This window comes from Apodemus sylvaticus, chromosome 1 (assembly GCF_947179515.1).
Source record: "Apodemus sylvaticus chromosome 1, mApoSyl1.1, whole genome shotgun sequence".
Taxonomy (NCBI): domain Eukaryota; kingdom Metazoa; phylum Chordata; class Mammalia; order Rodentia; family Muridae; genus Apodemus; species Apodemus sylvaticus.
Window position 1 is genome coordinate 90305148 of NC_067472.1, and position 14208 is coordinate 90319355.

General features: G+C 38.5%; 1 protein-coding gene across 9 annotated transcripts in view; it reads left to right on the top strand.

Annotated features, from left to right (window-relative positions):
* Positions 1 to 14208, top strand: part of Sox6 (SRY-box transcription factor 6) — a 449973-nt gene that overhangs the window by 264233 nt on the left and 171532 nt on the right. For all 9 annotated transcript variants that reach the window (XM_052200776.1, XM_052200792.1, XM_052200801.1 and 6 more), the window contains one exon: positions 2248 to 2316. In XM_052200776.1, coding sequence (XP_052056736.1) covers positions 2248 to 2316 — 69 coding nt within the window. The remainder of the gene's footprint in view (positions 1 to 2247; positions 2317 to 14208) is intronic.

A 14208-nucleotide genomic window follows, 5' to 3' on the forward strand; every position in this document is an offset into this window, starting at 1 on the left:
TGCCTGGCTTATGTTTACTATCCAAGATAATTATTAATAACCCATTCCTATCCATGTGAAAGCAGTGTTGCTTTGGATGGTGAGTTACAGTCTCTATAGCGTATATGAGATGAGGCATTGAACAAATTAGTGCATGGCTCCTCACAGAACTGGACTTGACTGACTCAGAAATGGGAATGAAGAAAAATATCTGAGTTTTAATATATGTCTTTTAGAAAATGAACCACTTTTACAAATGATTTTCTTGTCTCCCAGAGTGCATTAATATAACAATGATCCTATAGCATAGTCTCTCACATCCTAGATCAGACAGACCCAAATTAATGTGCAGATTTTAGAAATCTGACATTATTACTGGAATTATCTTTTCAGTTAAATGTATTTTACAGGGATATATAGAGCAGTATATGCTCTGTTGACTTTAATGAGTTGTGACGTCTGGTATTTTATATGCTTGAGTATTTGCCCACATGTAGGAATATGGACTCAGCCCCTAATGGAAAATAACATAAAAGAACACTGTAAAAAATCAGAAGTTAGAATGTCATTTAGCCATCCAGAGATGACACAGTAATTAACTATTGACACTTGTGAATAAGCTAGCACAAATTAATCTTGACACATTTGCAGACGAGTGATATCTTACAGTGAACACTTTGTAATTATATTTCAAAATGAAAATTAAATGACACTTAAAACTAGGTTGTCATGCTCAATGAAGCGAGCATGTAGCTCAACCGATTGGCAAATAAAATTCAGAGTTTGAGCCACATGGTGCTTATGTACCATACTTCACTGTGTCAGACCCATGTGTGGAGAGTGGATGATGGTAATTGCGCTGTGGTGTTTCCGATGCATTTCTAGGCAGCACTTTATCATTTACAAGGGACCATCAATATTAGATGCCTAGTGGTGTTTCACCAGTTTGCTAAGGGGAAATAAATATTCAAAGGTTCCAGCGTCCATACCTAGAGCTGCAAAGTGAGTGGTCCGTTTCTGATTTGAGTGGCAACAAGCCAGAGCGGGTTGTCTTAACCTGATTAAATTCTGTTTTCCTATGGAATCTAAACTCTGGGAAAACGTAATCCCAGTTCTCAAATTGTGGTTGCTTAAAGATCCTAGCATTACGCTTTCAGTACAAGCCAGTTGTTCCCAGAAACCGTGGAACAGCATCAGGAAGTCTCCCACTATCGCCCTTCTATGCTGGATGACATGATAGGGTATTTCTCCTGTTCAGGGTGATGGGGGGTGACAGGATGATGGAAGATGAACATGACAGAGACCGGAGTCATCGGCACTGCTTCATTCCTGTAGTTCATTTCAGAATCCTGGGTTATGGAAATAGGTAGAAAGAAGAGTTCTTGAGCACAATGCACTTCGAAACTAGGTCCTTCTGGGAGCTCTTGGGCTCCCTGTGCCTCCCTGCTTTGCAGTGCTTATTCTGGAAGAAACCTCTACAGAGCCTGAGGGTGCAGTCAACTGTGAGGTGGGCAGGGAGCGGTTGCAGGGAGCAGCTGGACACTGGCTCCCATCTAGTTAGGCAGCAAGCTCCACCATTTTAGGAAAGGTGTTTGCCCTACTCAGGGGCAGACTATGCTAGGATTTGTATTTTATGGTTAGTATTTCTTTTTGTAACCCAGATAACCTCCTGAGATGCTGCGTTTGATTGCTGTGCAAATCCTGTCCTGGGAACAAGTGCATCACCCCTAAAGATAAATTGAAATTACAGCAAATCTGTGTTAAAAATGCTTTGTAGAGTACAAAGTGCCATCCAAAAAGCTAAGGATTTTTCACTGTTTACTATGTTTTTATGCCCTTCTGATAATGTTTATAGGTCTGACAGGGCTGAATGACAGAAATAGACCTGTGGCACATGAGGAAGCCTTTTAGTTGCAGATTTTACTTTTTATAGCCAGACTATCTTCGTTAGAAAAATGTGGCCAGGATTTTTCTGTTTTATTCTGCAAGGATCTAGTTTCTAAAGTCTGTGGTCTCCAGCAAGTCAGTGCAGATTGAGGAGCTAGCTCTCAGCTAGGGCACAAGGCTGTCATTTGCACCTCTGGATAAAGCAGAGACACCCTACCAGCTCAGATTCTTTCCCTGTCCTCTCTGATCCCATGGCCTTCCAAAGGGAGTCTTTCACACTGATGTTACACCAAAGCATCAGGGAGTAACAGGGGAGATGCAGAGGTAATGGCAAAGGTGCAAGCATTTCATTTTAACCTAATGGAACTTTATTTTTGACAGATTGCAAGACAGCAGCAGCAACTTCTACAGCAGCAGCACAAGATTAATCTCCTGCAGCAACAGATCCAGGTCAGTGTGTTTTATTTCCCTCACTTGACTGTCTGTAGATGAACTCCTTCAAAATGGAACTTAAAGTGTTGTAAATGACCATCTTATCAACAGTGCCAACGTGCATCAAGGAGGATGCTGGACACAGTTGTGGTCCAAGAGGACAGCCAGGGTGGTGTTTCCCTTCTCCAGAAACAGCATCCTTCTCAGGTGTGATGTGTGAGCAGAGTACACCTGCCCACTCTCTTCAATCCTGCCTTTTTCTATTTGCCCTGATGCCACCAGGCTGAAGCCTCTTAGTTTCCAAGGCAGCATTCAGATGCTGTTTCCGCTGCTAAAAGTCACTTTCTGCTTTGTGTTTTATTATGTAATAGGACTGCAGAAAGGAGATTACTTTTATTTACTTGTTAGGAAGGACTGGTTGGGTCAATTCTGAGAAGAATCTGGGGAAACCTGTTAATTAATTTCTTTCTTAGCAAATACTAATGGCACTATATTTAGATACAGGGGAAAGTAGACATAGCAGTAAACAGTGGCCTGTCTTCAAGGAGCTTACAATTGAGACAGCAAGAAAAATGACTCTGAATAATTGTAACCTACTTTAGAGAAGCCATTATTTATTTATTTACTTATTCATTTTTCTAGTAGCAGTATAAAAATGTGCAGTTTATTACAGGTCTACAAAGGAAAGGTGATAGTCTGATTTATGTTGTTCCTTTAGACACTTGATAACTCAATTAACAGCTGTTTCAGATAGATAGAATAGCTTTTACTTCTGAATGGAAAACTAAGTATGAATTCTAGAAACTGATGAAATAAAGCACTGGTTGTCTAGATTAACCTATGCTTAGCCAGCAACAGAAATCTTTCTCTTGTTTGCTCTGAATATTTTCTAACCCGTTGAGAGCTAGACCATCACAGCTGAGCCAGTATCTTCTGAGCATTATGAGTACTTTTCCAGAGGTTGATGTCCTGTCTTCTTGCACTTCCAAAAGCACCAATAGCATAAACTCATAGCTTCTTCTAATGTTCTGCTGTATTGAAGAATGCTAGTGATTTTAACTTAGCTCTTTGCTTCATTTTGTTAACCTTTCTTACTGTGCTGCGCACTGTGACCACATTGACAATTCCAACAGTGTCTGAAGAGGTGCTTCTCCTCAATTTAGCTTTTTGTTTCAGCAACTTCACAGGGAGAACTGAGCTGGAATGTGTTTTCTGGTTGTGTTCTGATTTTGTATTCAAACTTACATTTCAAAATCAAGATGGAATGTCTTTTGCATTTTTGATGGTCAGACTTTACAATTAAATCTGGGACTAATTTCTCTTCATGATATCTCTTTCATGTCTCATGCTGAGGTCCTTAATTACATAGCTATCCAGGTGTCCACTTGTCTGCCCTTATTAAAGTTTTCAGTGTATTTCCTTCTCCTGGGATTAAGATTTTTAGTCTGTGGTTTCTTAAATGTTTCTCTGGTTCCTTTTCCAAGAACTCAGGGGTATTAAATAACATGATCAGTTAGTTCTTTATGTGGACACTTTAATAAGAGTGTGTGTTTATGTATTTCTACTATAGTCTGCTCTTCAACCAATGTTATGTATGTCAACTGATTGTCTTGATTGATACCTCCATGTGCTGAAAAACCTCAGATACATAGAAGTTAGCTCATAGTATTTTATGAAATATTATAGTTACTAATTACATATGATTTTATCATTGTAGCATGAAATTGGCATGTTTTAAGTAACTGTGGAACACGATCTTAAAATATTAACTTGAATATTCTGTTTGAGAACATAGGGATGGGCCTTGAGAGATCGCTCAGTTGGTAACATGCTTGCTGCCTACATACCATGAGGGCTGAGTTCAACCCCAGAACCCAGGACTGGGAAGCAGAGCTAGGTGCATTCCTGGGGCTTGCTGGCTAACCAGACCAGCCTCAGTGGTAAGCTCCAAGCTGACTTTGTGTCAATTAAATAAGACAGATGGCACATGACAAATAGCATGCAAGGTTAACTTCCGGTCTCCATAGCTCTGTACATATATGCTGTGCAGCCTTTCCCACAGGTACCCTCCTGCACATGCGTATGTGTACACACCCACATACACACACATGCAGAGAGAGAGAGAGAGAGAGAGAGAGAGAGACAGAGACAGAGACAGAGAGAAAGAGACAGAAAGAAAAGACAGAGACAGACAGACAGACAGACAGAAAGATAAGCTTCTCTTTTTTCAAGTTTACTAATAGAATTTTAAATGCCTAATTATTGGGCACATTTTTCATTATTTATTTTTTAATTTAGCTAATCAGCACTTGAACTCAGAAATCCAAGTTATAAAACAGCAGAGCTGTACAATGTCGTTGTCAGGTTGATTTTAGGGATTTTAAGTTTCTTTCTAACAAGAGAGAGCAGTTAGACTTGCTGTTCCTGCTGTCCTGGGACCGGCCCCATTGTGTCAGTATGTGTCCTGTGTCCCAGAAGATGGTTCTCTCTAAGTGGTTTCCAGATGCTGGAAACACTATGTGCCCTAAACTCACTTATCTCTGACTCTCACAAGGCATGGCTTTGATATTCAACCTTTCAATTAGTTATTTGGGAGAGTACATGAGTTAGCTGTATTTTTAAAGGTATTTTCTAGCCAGCCATAAACATAGTCCAATTTATTAGAAAGATTATAGTTGGGTTAATTTTGATGAACTTTTAGGGGAAATGTGAGATAAAGGCCATTCTAACAATTCTTTTTTCTTTTCCACAAAGAAAACATTTTTCCATTTGAAACAGAACAAACAAACCAGATGATTAAAAATTAAATCTAGCCGCTTAATGTTTTTATTTCTGAGACAAAGTCTCAGTGTGTAGACCAGATTGGCCTTGAACCCAGAGAAATCTGCTTGTTCTGCCTTCCTAGCTCTGGGATTAAAGGCTAGATTAATGTTTTCCTTAATGTTACCAATGACTGCAAAGACAATTTGAGAGAGTATAACACTTGTACCCTTCTCACAGTCCTAGAACCTGTTAGCACACATGTTCAGCAAGAATTGCCCTCACAATCAGCTGACCCTTATTAAGTAGCTATAGTCAAGACATTACTCTAGCTCACTATGCTGATTTGTTTTTAAATTGTCAAGCATGGAGAAAATGTCTACACTCTCTTAACTGCATACAAACACATCTGAATCTATTATAAGAACAACAAATGAAAACCTCAATGATTTGCCCAGAATGAAAACCATGTTCTTTCATTGGAATTAGGAAAAGATGTGACTGAGATGGGATTGTAAAGGTCCTGAGGAGAATTTTTGCACAATCATTCAGAACCTATATGTGCAGTTGAGAGAATTTTTTCTTTATATTTTTCCCTCTTTGAACATTATTTTTTACATAATTTTGACTTCACGGATCTTAACTACATTTTAAAAGAGATCTCTAAGACTGTGTAAATGGAGTTGAAAAAAATATTGTGATTTTTTTTTTGAAAATGGTTTTGGTGAGCTAATGCTTACCATTAAAAAACACGATTATGATTTAAAGGATTATTAACATGGTTTAATATTAGCAGATACTGTTTGGCTGTTGAACTCAAATCCCTGTTTGTGTTTTGGGAAACGGAGATTCCTCAAGGTTCTTACATATTATGTAGATCTCCTCTATGGCACACAGGAAAAGTCAGACAAGATTGATATTTCTGGACTGCAAGACCATGGGATGTAAAACAAAGAGGTCATAGAATGTTGGTCTTCCTACTCAGCAAAGGCGCTTCTTAGTGCTGTAATTCCAAAGGAAGATGATGGCGTCAGTCATTTCAACCGACTTTCCCTACCAACTGCACTGTAGTACTTCAGCCAGTGTTCTGAAGCATTTGATTCATGAGTTATGTGAACTAACATACAGAAACAACTTCAAAATATGTATTTAATAGTTGTTATAATATTTTAATCAACTGGTCAAGATAAGGCTATATTAGATGAAAATATTTTATAAATATTGATCTTATTCTTTTATATATTCCTTCATCTACTTTCATTTGACCATATTATAGTTTTGAATCAGAAAAACCAATCTTCATGATACAGTGTACCATATTGACACCTATAACCTGTCATTGGGAATACAGTTAAAGATGGCTTCTTAGGGATGCAACTTAGTCTCTGTAAGAGAATCTAGCTCATTAAAATACCTTTGTGAAAAAATTTACTTTTTCAGAAATGAACGGAATTATCTAGTGATCCTAGTCTTTTCAGACCAGGGTAGAGTCATTCAAGAGGTCTGTCTTTAAGACTGACTAAAGAACAGATTCTTCTGGAGGAAATGGCTGCTGGGGAGTTCCACAGGCACTTGACTTTCTGGAGAAGGGCTGATGTTGTCAGTTCATGAATACTCATCTTCTTGAGTAAAACTAGGAAGCTTGGAATCATTATCAATTTTATGATCAATACCTAATATTTCTCGCCCTTCTCTATCACTTCATATACATGTTAGATTGGAAACTCAATCTGTAGAAATCCAGAAACAAATGCCATGGGTTTTCTTTCCAGAGCCTCTGTCTTGCTGGAAGCTCTCTTTTAACTGCTGTACAACATGCTGTTTCTTAACCTTTCCCCCAATTTTTTTCAGTTTTGTTTCATGGGAGATTTACTCTTAAGAACATATGAATATTTTCATATGTATTACTTTTCTATTTTGGTTATGATGTGTCCTTATATGTTGTTAGCATGTGTCATGTGTGTGTCTGTATTACCTGTTTGATAGAACAGTAATAAATGCAAGTTCTCCTTCCTGCCATGTGATACAGAGATACATAAATAGCCCAAGCAAGAAAACAATCACCTTAAGCAATCAAACAGGATGGCTCCAGATAAGCTCTGCCTATGGCTTCCTTCAGGGTGATTAACTACAGACATTTCAGGTATCTGCTGAGCAGGATAAAGGACTACCTTTTTATGTGAGGTAGTTGTCTAAAGATCAGAAATAATTACTTTGCACATTAGCCTCCATGGTCTGCTTGACCTGGTTAATTAATTTTTTGCTAGCATAAAATAATAGATATATATTTGAAGATATGCTTTATCGTTAAGTATCTAATTGACCTCTAATTTTAAGAGCTGGACCTTCCATTTATTGTCTTTCCAAGATGGCTACAGCAGAGCACAGCCAAGAGCTGGCTTTCACTCTCAGATCAGCTTAGGTTGCATCTCTTTTCTAACTGTAGTTAGGGTTGAGAAACAAAAGGCAATTACACTGCTCCTGTTTTGACTCTAGCAAATAGTCTGGTGCTGTGTGGTATCGATCAGGTAATGGATATCCTTCCAAAAGCCTCAGAAAGAAACAAATCCATCGAAGGCAATTTGATGCTTCTATTGGCATTGTACATGTGTCTGGTAGTCTCTTGCCATGCAATGAAATAAACAAAGCGTAGAAGTCTAGGATTAGCCCCCAGCTTCAGCAAGCCCTTAAAATAGCTTGTAATTCTATCTTCAATCATGAATTAGCCAAGAAAAACAGACCCTCTCTCCTCTCTATTTCTCTGCTGCATGCTGTTTTCAGTTGCCCACAGGCAAACTGTGGTGATCTTTCGAAGTTTAAAACCAAGATAAAAATGCAAATCTAATTATTTCTTTTCTGTAATATAATTAACTTTTAAAGTAATGATAGATGCTGTATAGCCTGCTTCAAACATTTTAATAATGAAGTTTCTAGCTTATAAAGAATAGGTAAAGCTGCTTTAATTTATGAATTGCAAGTGCCATAAAAGCTAAAATGACAAACCCTTACTGTGGTTTAAAACTACACATTAATCACTCTAGATTGCTTAGTTTGGAATGGGTCTAGAAATAAGAAAAGTATAGAAGAGATCCCATACGATGCTCTAAAGACTTAATCCTCGAGTTCCCTGCTTTCCTAACATGGTCTTGTGCAAAGATGCTAGGCAAAGAGAAACTGGAGATTGAAAGTCTGTGGTTTTCCTGTGTGTGCACCTCCCTCCCCTCTTCTGCTCTGGTACTCTTCACAATCCCCCAGCCTCTCAGACCTGTTCACCTCTCAGATCCTATTCCAGCTTCCTAAATCAGAGATTCTCAAAATTCATGGAAGCCAGAGTCTGGAATCCATGATCCCAGACCCTAATCCCAATCCAATTTGTTTGGGATTAAAGTGGCAGAAAGTCTTCTCTTCTCCTAGGTAGTGCAGGAAGCTGCCCAGTGGGTCAGATGGTCCTGGAGGCATCAGCAGGTGACAGTGTGGCAGTGACTCAGTCTTATAAGGACAAAGTAACTGTTGGTTTCTTGGTCCTCTTTGAATTGAAGGTTTAGTTTTATAAAATTCTTTAGTGAATCACATTCCTTCCACTGCCTGCCTCTCTTTCATATGTGTGTGTCAGAGAGAGGGATTTCTAACAACAATGGGATACGCATATGTTTTCATCACTGTATCTTTCTGAGATAACTTTTCACTCCATTGCCCACACTAGCCTTGAACTTGCAGTGATTCTTCCAACTCAGCTTCTGAGAGCTACCATTAAGAACACGGACCACCGCAGGTGGCCTCAGGCTATTTATTTATTTACTTCCCTCTAGCATAAATAGAATTTTTTTCCTTTTAAAAAATAATACTTTGTTTAATTTGAGCACTCAGTTCCCAATATTCAATACTTTGGCAGCTATTAGAGACGTCTCACTGTAAAAAGAAGCTTCTCTGATCATGATTGAGAGCAGCAAAAATATATGGATATAAATTAATAATTAGAAGGCATTTGACAGCATGACCAATGTAACAAAAGACTGATAAATTCCCTCACTAGGTCAAGTGACCTTTCTTGTCAAGGACTTTGACCAGGTTTATAGTAACAGCCTCAGAATCAATCAGAAAGAAGTTTATTTCCCCATAACAGTCATGCCACCATTTCTCTGTCAATGCATCTTGCCTGGCAGGTCAGTACTGTAGCATGCAGGGTAAGTGCTAGATCGGGCCATTGGCGGCATTTTCAAGAGCCTGCACAGGGGACTGTGGAAGCCAGCCAGCAGGAACATGATTTTCGGCTCATTTCAATATGTGTTTCTCTGCCTTCTGTAACTAAGCTGTGTGCTGTCTTCAGCACTAGAGGCCCACTGCTTAGTTATGGTGGGCAACCAAAGTCAACAAGGCTGTGTTGTTCTGGGTACCTGGGGACCTGCTCTGACTAATAACTTCTAAGGAGTTATCTCATGCCTGGCACTAAGTTTTCTTTTAATAACCCATGTCTTCTGGGAGCAGCCCTAACAGTCCTGCAGGTCCCTCATTTCAAACCCACTATTTTTCAAGGTTCTGTTTATTTTCTACCGATGAGACATTTTTGTTTTGTTTTGTAGGCAGTGACACAATGTTTTCTATAAAACAAATGTATTTGAGAGAGAAAAAACTTTAGTAAAAATAAAAACTAAGCAAATAGTGGTTGAGCATCTGCATTTGGATCAATCTGAAAGCTGTTGTTGATGGAGTTTGGGAAAATTCTTGAGAAAGCACTACAGGAAAAGGAGGTACATGTCCTCCTCCACTGTATAACCTAGTCTGCCTCAAGGTCCTCACTCACTACCAGGGAAGGAGATGGTTGCACAGGTTGATCACAGAGCCAAACGTAAAAGCAGCATTCCTTACATTTCACCTTTTAGGTACTGAAAATGTCCTTTCTTTTAGGGGAACAATAAATTGTAGATGTTACCTGCTTCCTTTTCTAATAGTTTTATTTGATAAATAACTATGAACTACATGTAGGTCTCTGCTTTTGTATTCATTCATTCATTAATTCATTCATTTATTAAATTTTACTGGTCTGTAAAATAAAAGACCTTGATCACTCTTACATTTGAATTCTAAGTACTCAGCCTGCCTCTGCCTCTTGACTGCTGGGGTGTATAGGTGTGCTTGGCCTACCAGGATAGTACACATTCTTTATTAGTAAATGAGAAAAGTTGAGCAATTGCCATGGGCTCAGTTTACTTCAACTAAGAGGTAAAAATAATGGACTAGAATCTTTTGTAACATTGTTTGAGATGTATTTATGGTTGAGAATTCTTTTGGTATTTGCATATAAACTTTCTAGTCGGCATTACTTTCTGGGACTTTAAAGTAGTTTGTGTCTATCTTGAGGGTCATGTTAAAGACTTTTTTTAGAAACATTTTTTTTTTGTTTGATGAAAATGAGCATTGATTGACAAAATTGCATGTTTATGATCCTCAGCCTTGTTTGTACCTTGTCATTACGTGCAAGACTTTAACAAGTACTGGCATCTAATACCCATGTGAAATATCCTGATGTAATTATTTAATTAGTTAGGCTACAGTCCTAGCATGGATGGAGCTAAAAATTTATTTGTGTATAATTATAGTGGGTAAAAGAATTGAGAAATGTTGACCTTTACATGATAATATAGACTACATGCCTAAATGTTAATTGTAGGTTGTTTATGGGTTGGCTGTCTGTCCATCTGTCTATCCGTCTACTATTTATCCACCTACTTTTCCACTCATCTATCTACTCACTCACTCAACCACCCACCCACCCATCCATCCATCCATCCATCCATCAATTTATTCATTCATACTTTCAATAGTCTTGAGAGTTGAGGCACAGCCTAAACACTAAATAACTAATTAAAATATAATTCCATCTTTGGTCACAGACACTTAACTTCCTAGAAAGTTTAAACAGATTGTATCTGAAGCAGATAACTGTGGCTAGTGTTTTCAATAGTTTGACTTTTAATTTCTGTAGGGGTATGTGAGGAGTACAAGAAAGTGATGATATAAGGTGTATATTTTTAGGAGATAGTACATTTAAAAATGAAATACGGTCTTATAAAAAGAGACAAAACACTGAGAAAGTGAATTTTCAGAGATCACGTGACTTTTATTATTATTCTAAACAGCTTTTCTCCTTTTTAACCAGCAACATGAAATATCCCTTACTCTGACATTCTTATTGGGCAGATAGATGGCTTAGCAGGTAACAGTGCTTGCTGAGGCTTAGTGCAGCAGTGTAGGGCAATACCAGAACAGGGAAGTGGGAAGGGGTGGATGGGGGAACAGGGGGAGGGAAGAGGGCTTATGGGACTTTCGGGTAGTGGGGAGCCAGGAAAGGGGAAATTATTTGAAATGTAAATAAAAATATATCCAATAAAAAAAGAAAGATTAATAAAAAAACAAAAAAACAGTGCTTGCTGAACAAGCATAAAGTTCTGAGTTCGAATCCCAGCACCTACATTAAAAGCTGTGTGTGGTCACATTTATGGCTAAAATCTTGCTTTGTAAGTGGTGAACACTGGAGGATTTGGGGGCCTTCCTTGTCACCAGCTAATTTCTAGGTTCAGTGAGAGACGCCTTTTCAACAGAATAAGTCACAGAGCCTCCTATGGCCTTCATATAGATGTCCATGTAACTGTATTCACATATGCTTGTACACTAGAATACTACACTCACACATATACTCATCCAAATTTCTATTTGTATAATTAATTAATTAATTGTTAGTTCTAGTGGGGTTCTCGTTCATAATGCCCTAGAACTCTTGGTACAGTTGAGAATGACAGGAAAGCTCTGATCATCTTGCTTTCATCCCCTGAGTGCTCGGATTACAGGTGTAAGTCACCCATGTCTTGCTTGTTTGATTCTTCGGATCAACCCAGGGTTTTGTTTATGTTAGGCAGGAACTTTACCACCTGTGCTGCACCCCCAACTCATAGCCTGTAGCTTTCTTAAAGTGTTTTAAAATTGTAAAACTGACTACATTTTAACATCCATGAGGAATGTATGAATCTAGGGACTCTGGAAACTAGATTCCTGTATATAAACCAGGCAATCTGAATTCATGCTTATGAGAGTGGGTACAGGTGTTGGAGATGAATGAATCAGGATGTAGATTTCAGAGCAGTCAATGATTAGCTTTGTAGTCTGTTTTACCATTTACTAGCTTCTAGACAAGTTGCTTTAGATCTCTGAGCCTTCATTTTCTAATCCCTAAAATTGAATTATTATGGTACCTTACATTAGTTTTTGAGATTCGAGATAATTGTAAAAGGCCCCAAGCAAGCCCATGTCTAGAATCTGCTGCCACACTATCATCAGAACTTCTCCTGGGTGATGGAGTACGGGAATACTTTCAAAGATCCCAAGGGGAAGAAGGTGTGCACATATTTTGTAAGTACACATATATGAGTCTGTGTAGATACACACGTGTGTTCAGAACCTACAAATTGGTGATATGGTTGGAAGATAATCATTGTGTCATACTGTAATCAATTATTACCTCCATAATAACTACAGGCAAAGGAAAAAAACCTATTTCTTCTAGATGCCAAATGAGAGCTATTTCAGCTGAGAATTAGAAGGTGCTGCCTGAAGACGGTGCAGAAGGGAGCAGGGTATTTCATTCGTGGACAAGGGTCCAATTCCTCGCTCCCATGATGAAACAGACCCTATTAGATGGATGGTGCTTGAGAAATTAGAAGGACAATAAACAAACTTTTCCAATCTATTTTATAGCTTTTTAAACACAGATGAAGTTGTGCAGTGTGACTGCACAAACACAGAAGACCTTGTCTAACAAAGTTGTTGATATAATTCTTGCATGTGCCATCGCCCATAAGTCAAGCACTTGCCTGGCTTTTGTGAGTTATGTCTACACTTAGAATTTAAGAAGTTAAACAGTATGCATACCAGGCTTGAGAGATGGGAATAAAAATTGATATACTGTGTGGCACTTGATGCAGCACAAGGGAATATCTTCTGAATGCTGAGGGATGTCCTGACATAACCATTTTTAATTCACATATAGTAATTCCCACTCAAAGTTATTAGCATCAGAGCCCAATATTTTTTACCTATTCAAAGTAAAAGAAAATAAATGATGCAAAATGTGTAATGTCTCCTGCCAGATGCTGCATCCATTTCTCCCCCAACTCTGTCCATTAGGAAGATGTAAAACTGCATCCTTCAAGGAGGAAACTGTAAGAGTTACCAAATCAGAATGAGGGTTGAGTTCATCTTCAGTTGGGTGACGGGCTTGACTTTTGTGCCCTGAGGATTTTAGTGAAAGGAATTTCTGTTAAAACATCTGCCTGCAGTAACTGAGATTAGTGTGGTGGGAGGCTGTCAGTAGGTTGGCCTGACTGCTGCTGTAAAGGCTGGTGGGGAGCAGGCCAGGCCATTCACACACACACACACACACACACACACACACACACACACACACACACACGTATATGCATATATATATCTTCTTTATATATATGAATATATATTTATTGACACATATTCTTTATATATGTATGATTATGTATTTATTTTAGGGCAAAAATGTTTAAAATCGGTGTCATTTTTTTTAAAAAAACAGTAATTACTTCAGAAAAGTGTTTCAAATGAACAAAACATTTCTTATATACTATTACCACTGCTATTACCACTATTTTGGTGTTTCTGAAACTGTATTTGGCAGAAGTTGTTTTTAACTGTTGAAGAATCCGATAAATATAGGGGACTGTGAGATTAATATACTTGAGTGGAACCAGAGGAATCAATTGGAAACTGGGAACTTCCAAGAGAGGGTAGACCCCCTAGGTGACAGTGAAGGTATTTGTTCAGTGAAGGATGTCTTCTTTTTTATCCTGAGTATGTCAGCCCTTCCTTCTCCTAACTTGCACTTTACTACAGACTGTAAGCTTCGGACATTTTATAAGCTAAGGTCTGGGACTTGAAAGAATAGACGAGGGTGGTGGCAGGTATCAGAGCACCAGTGCCCAGGAACGAAAAATGTCCTGTTACTTTGTGATGATTAATGGTGGCTCGAGAAAAGGGGTGAAATGCATAGTATTCCATTGAATTATTTTGGTGCTCTGTGTGGGCCTGTCATGGAAAGGCAAGGTAGGGTAGAGGTGCCATTTGCTG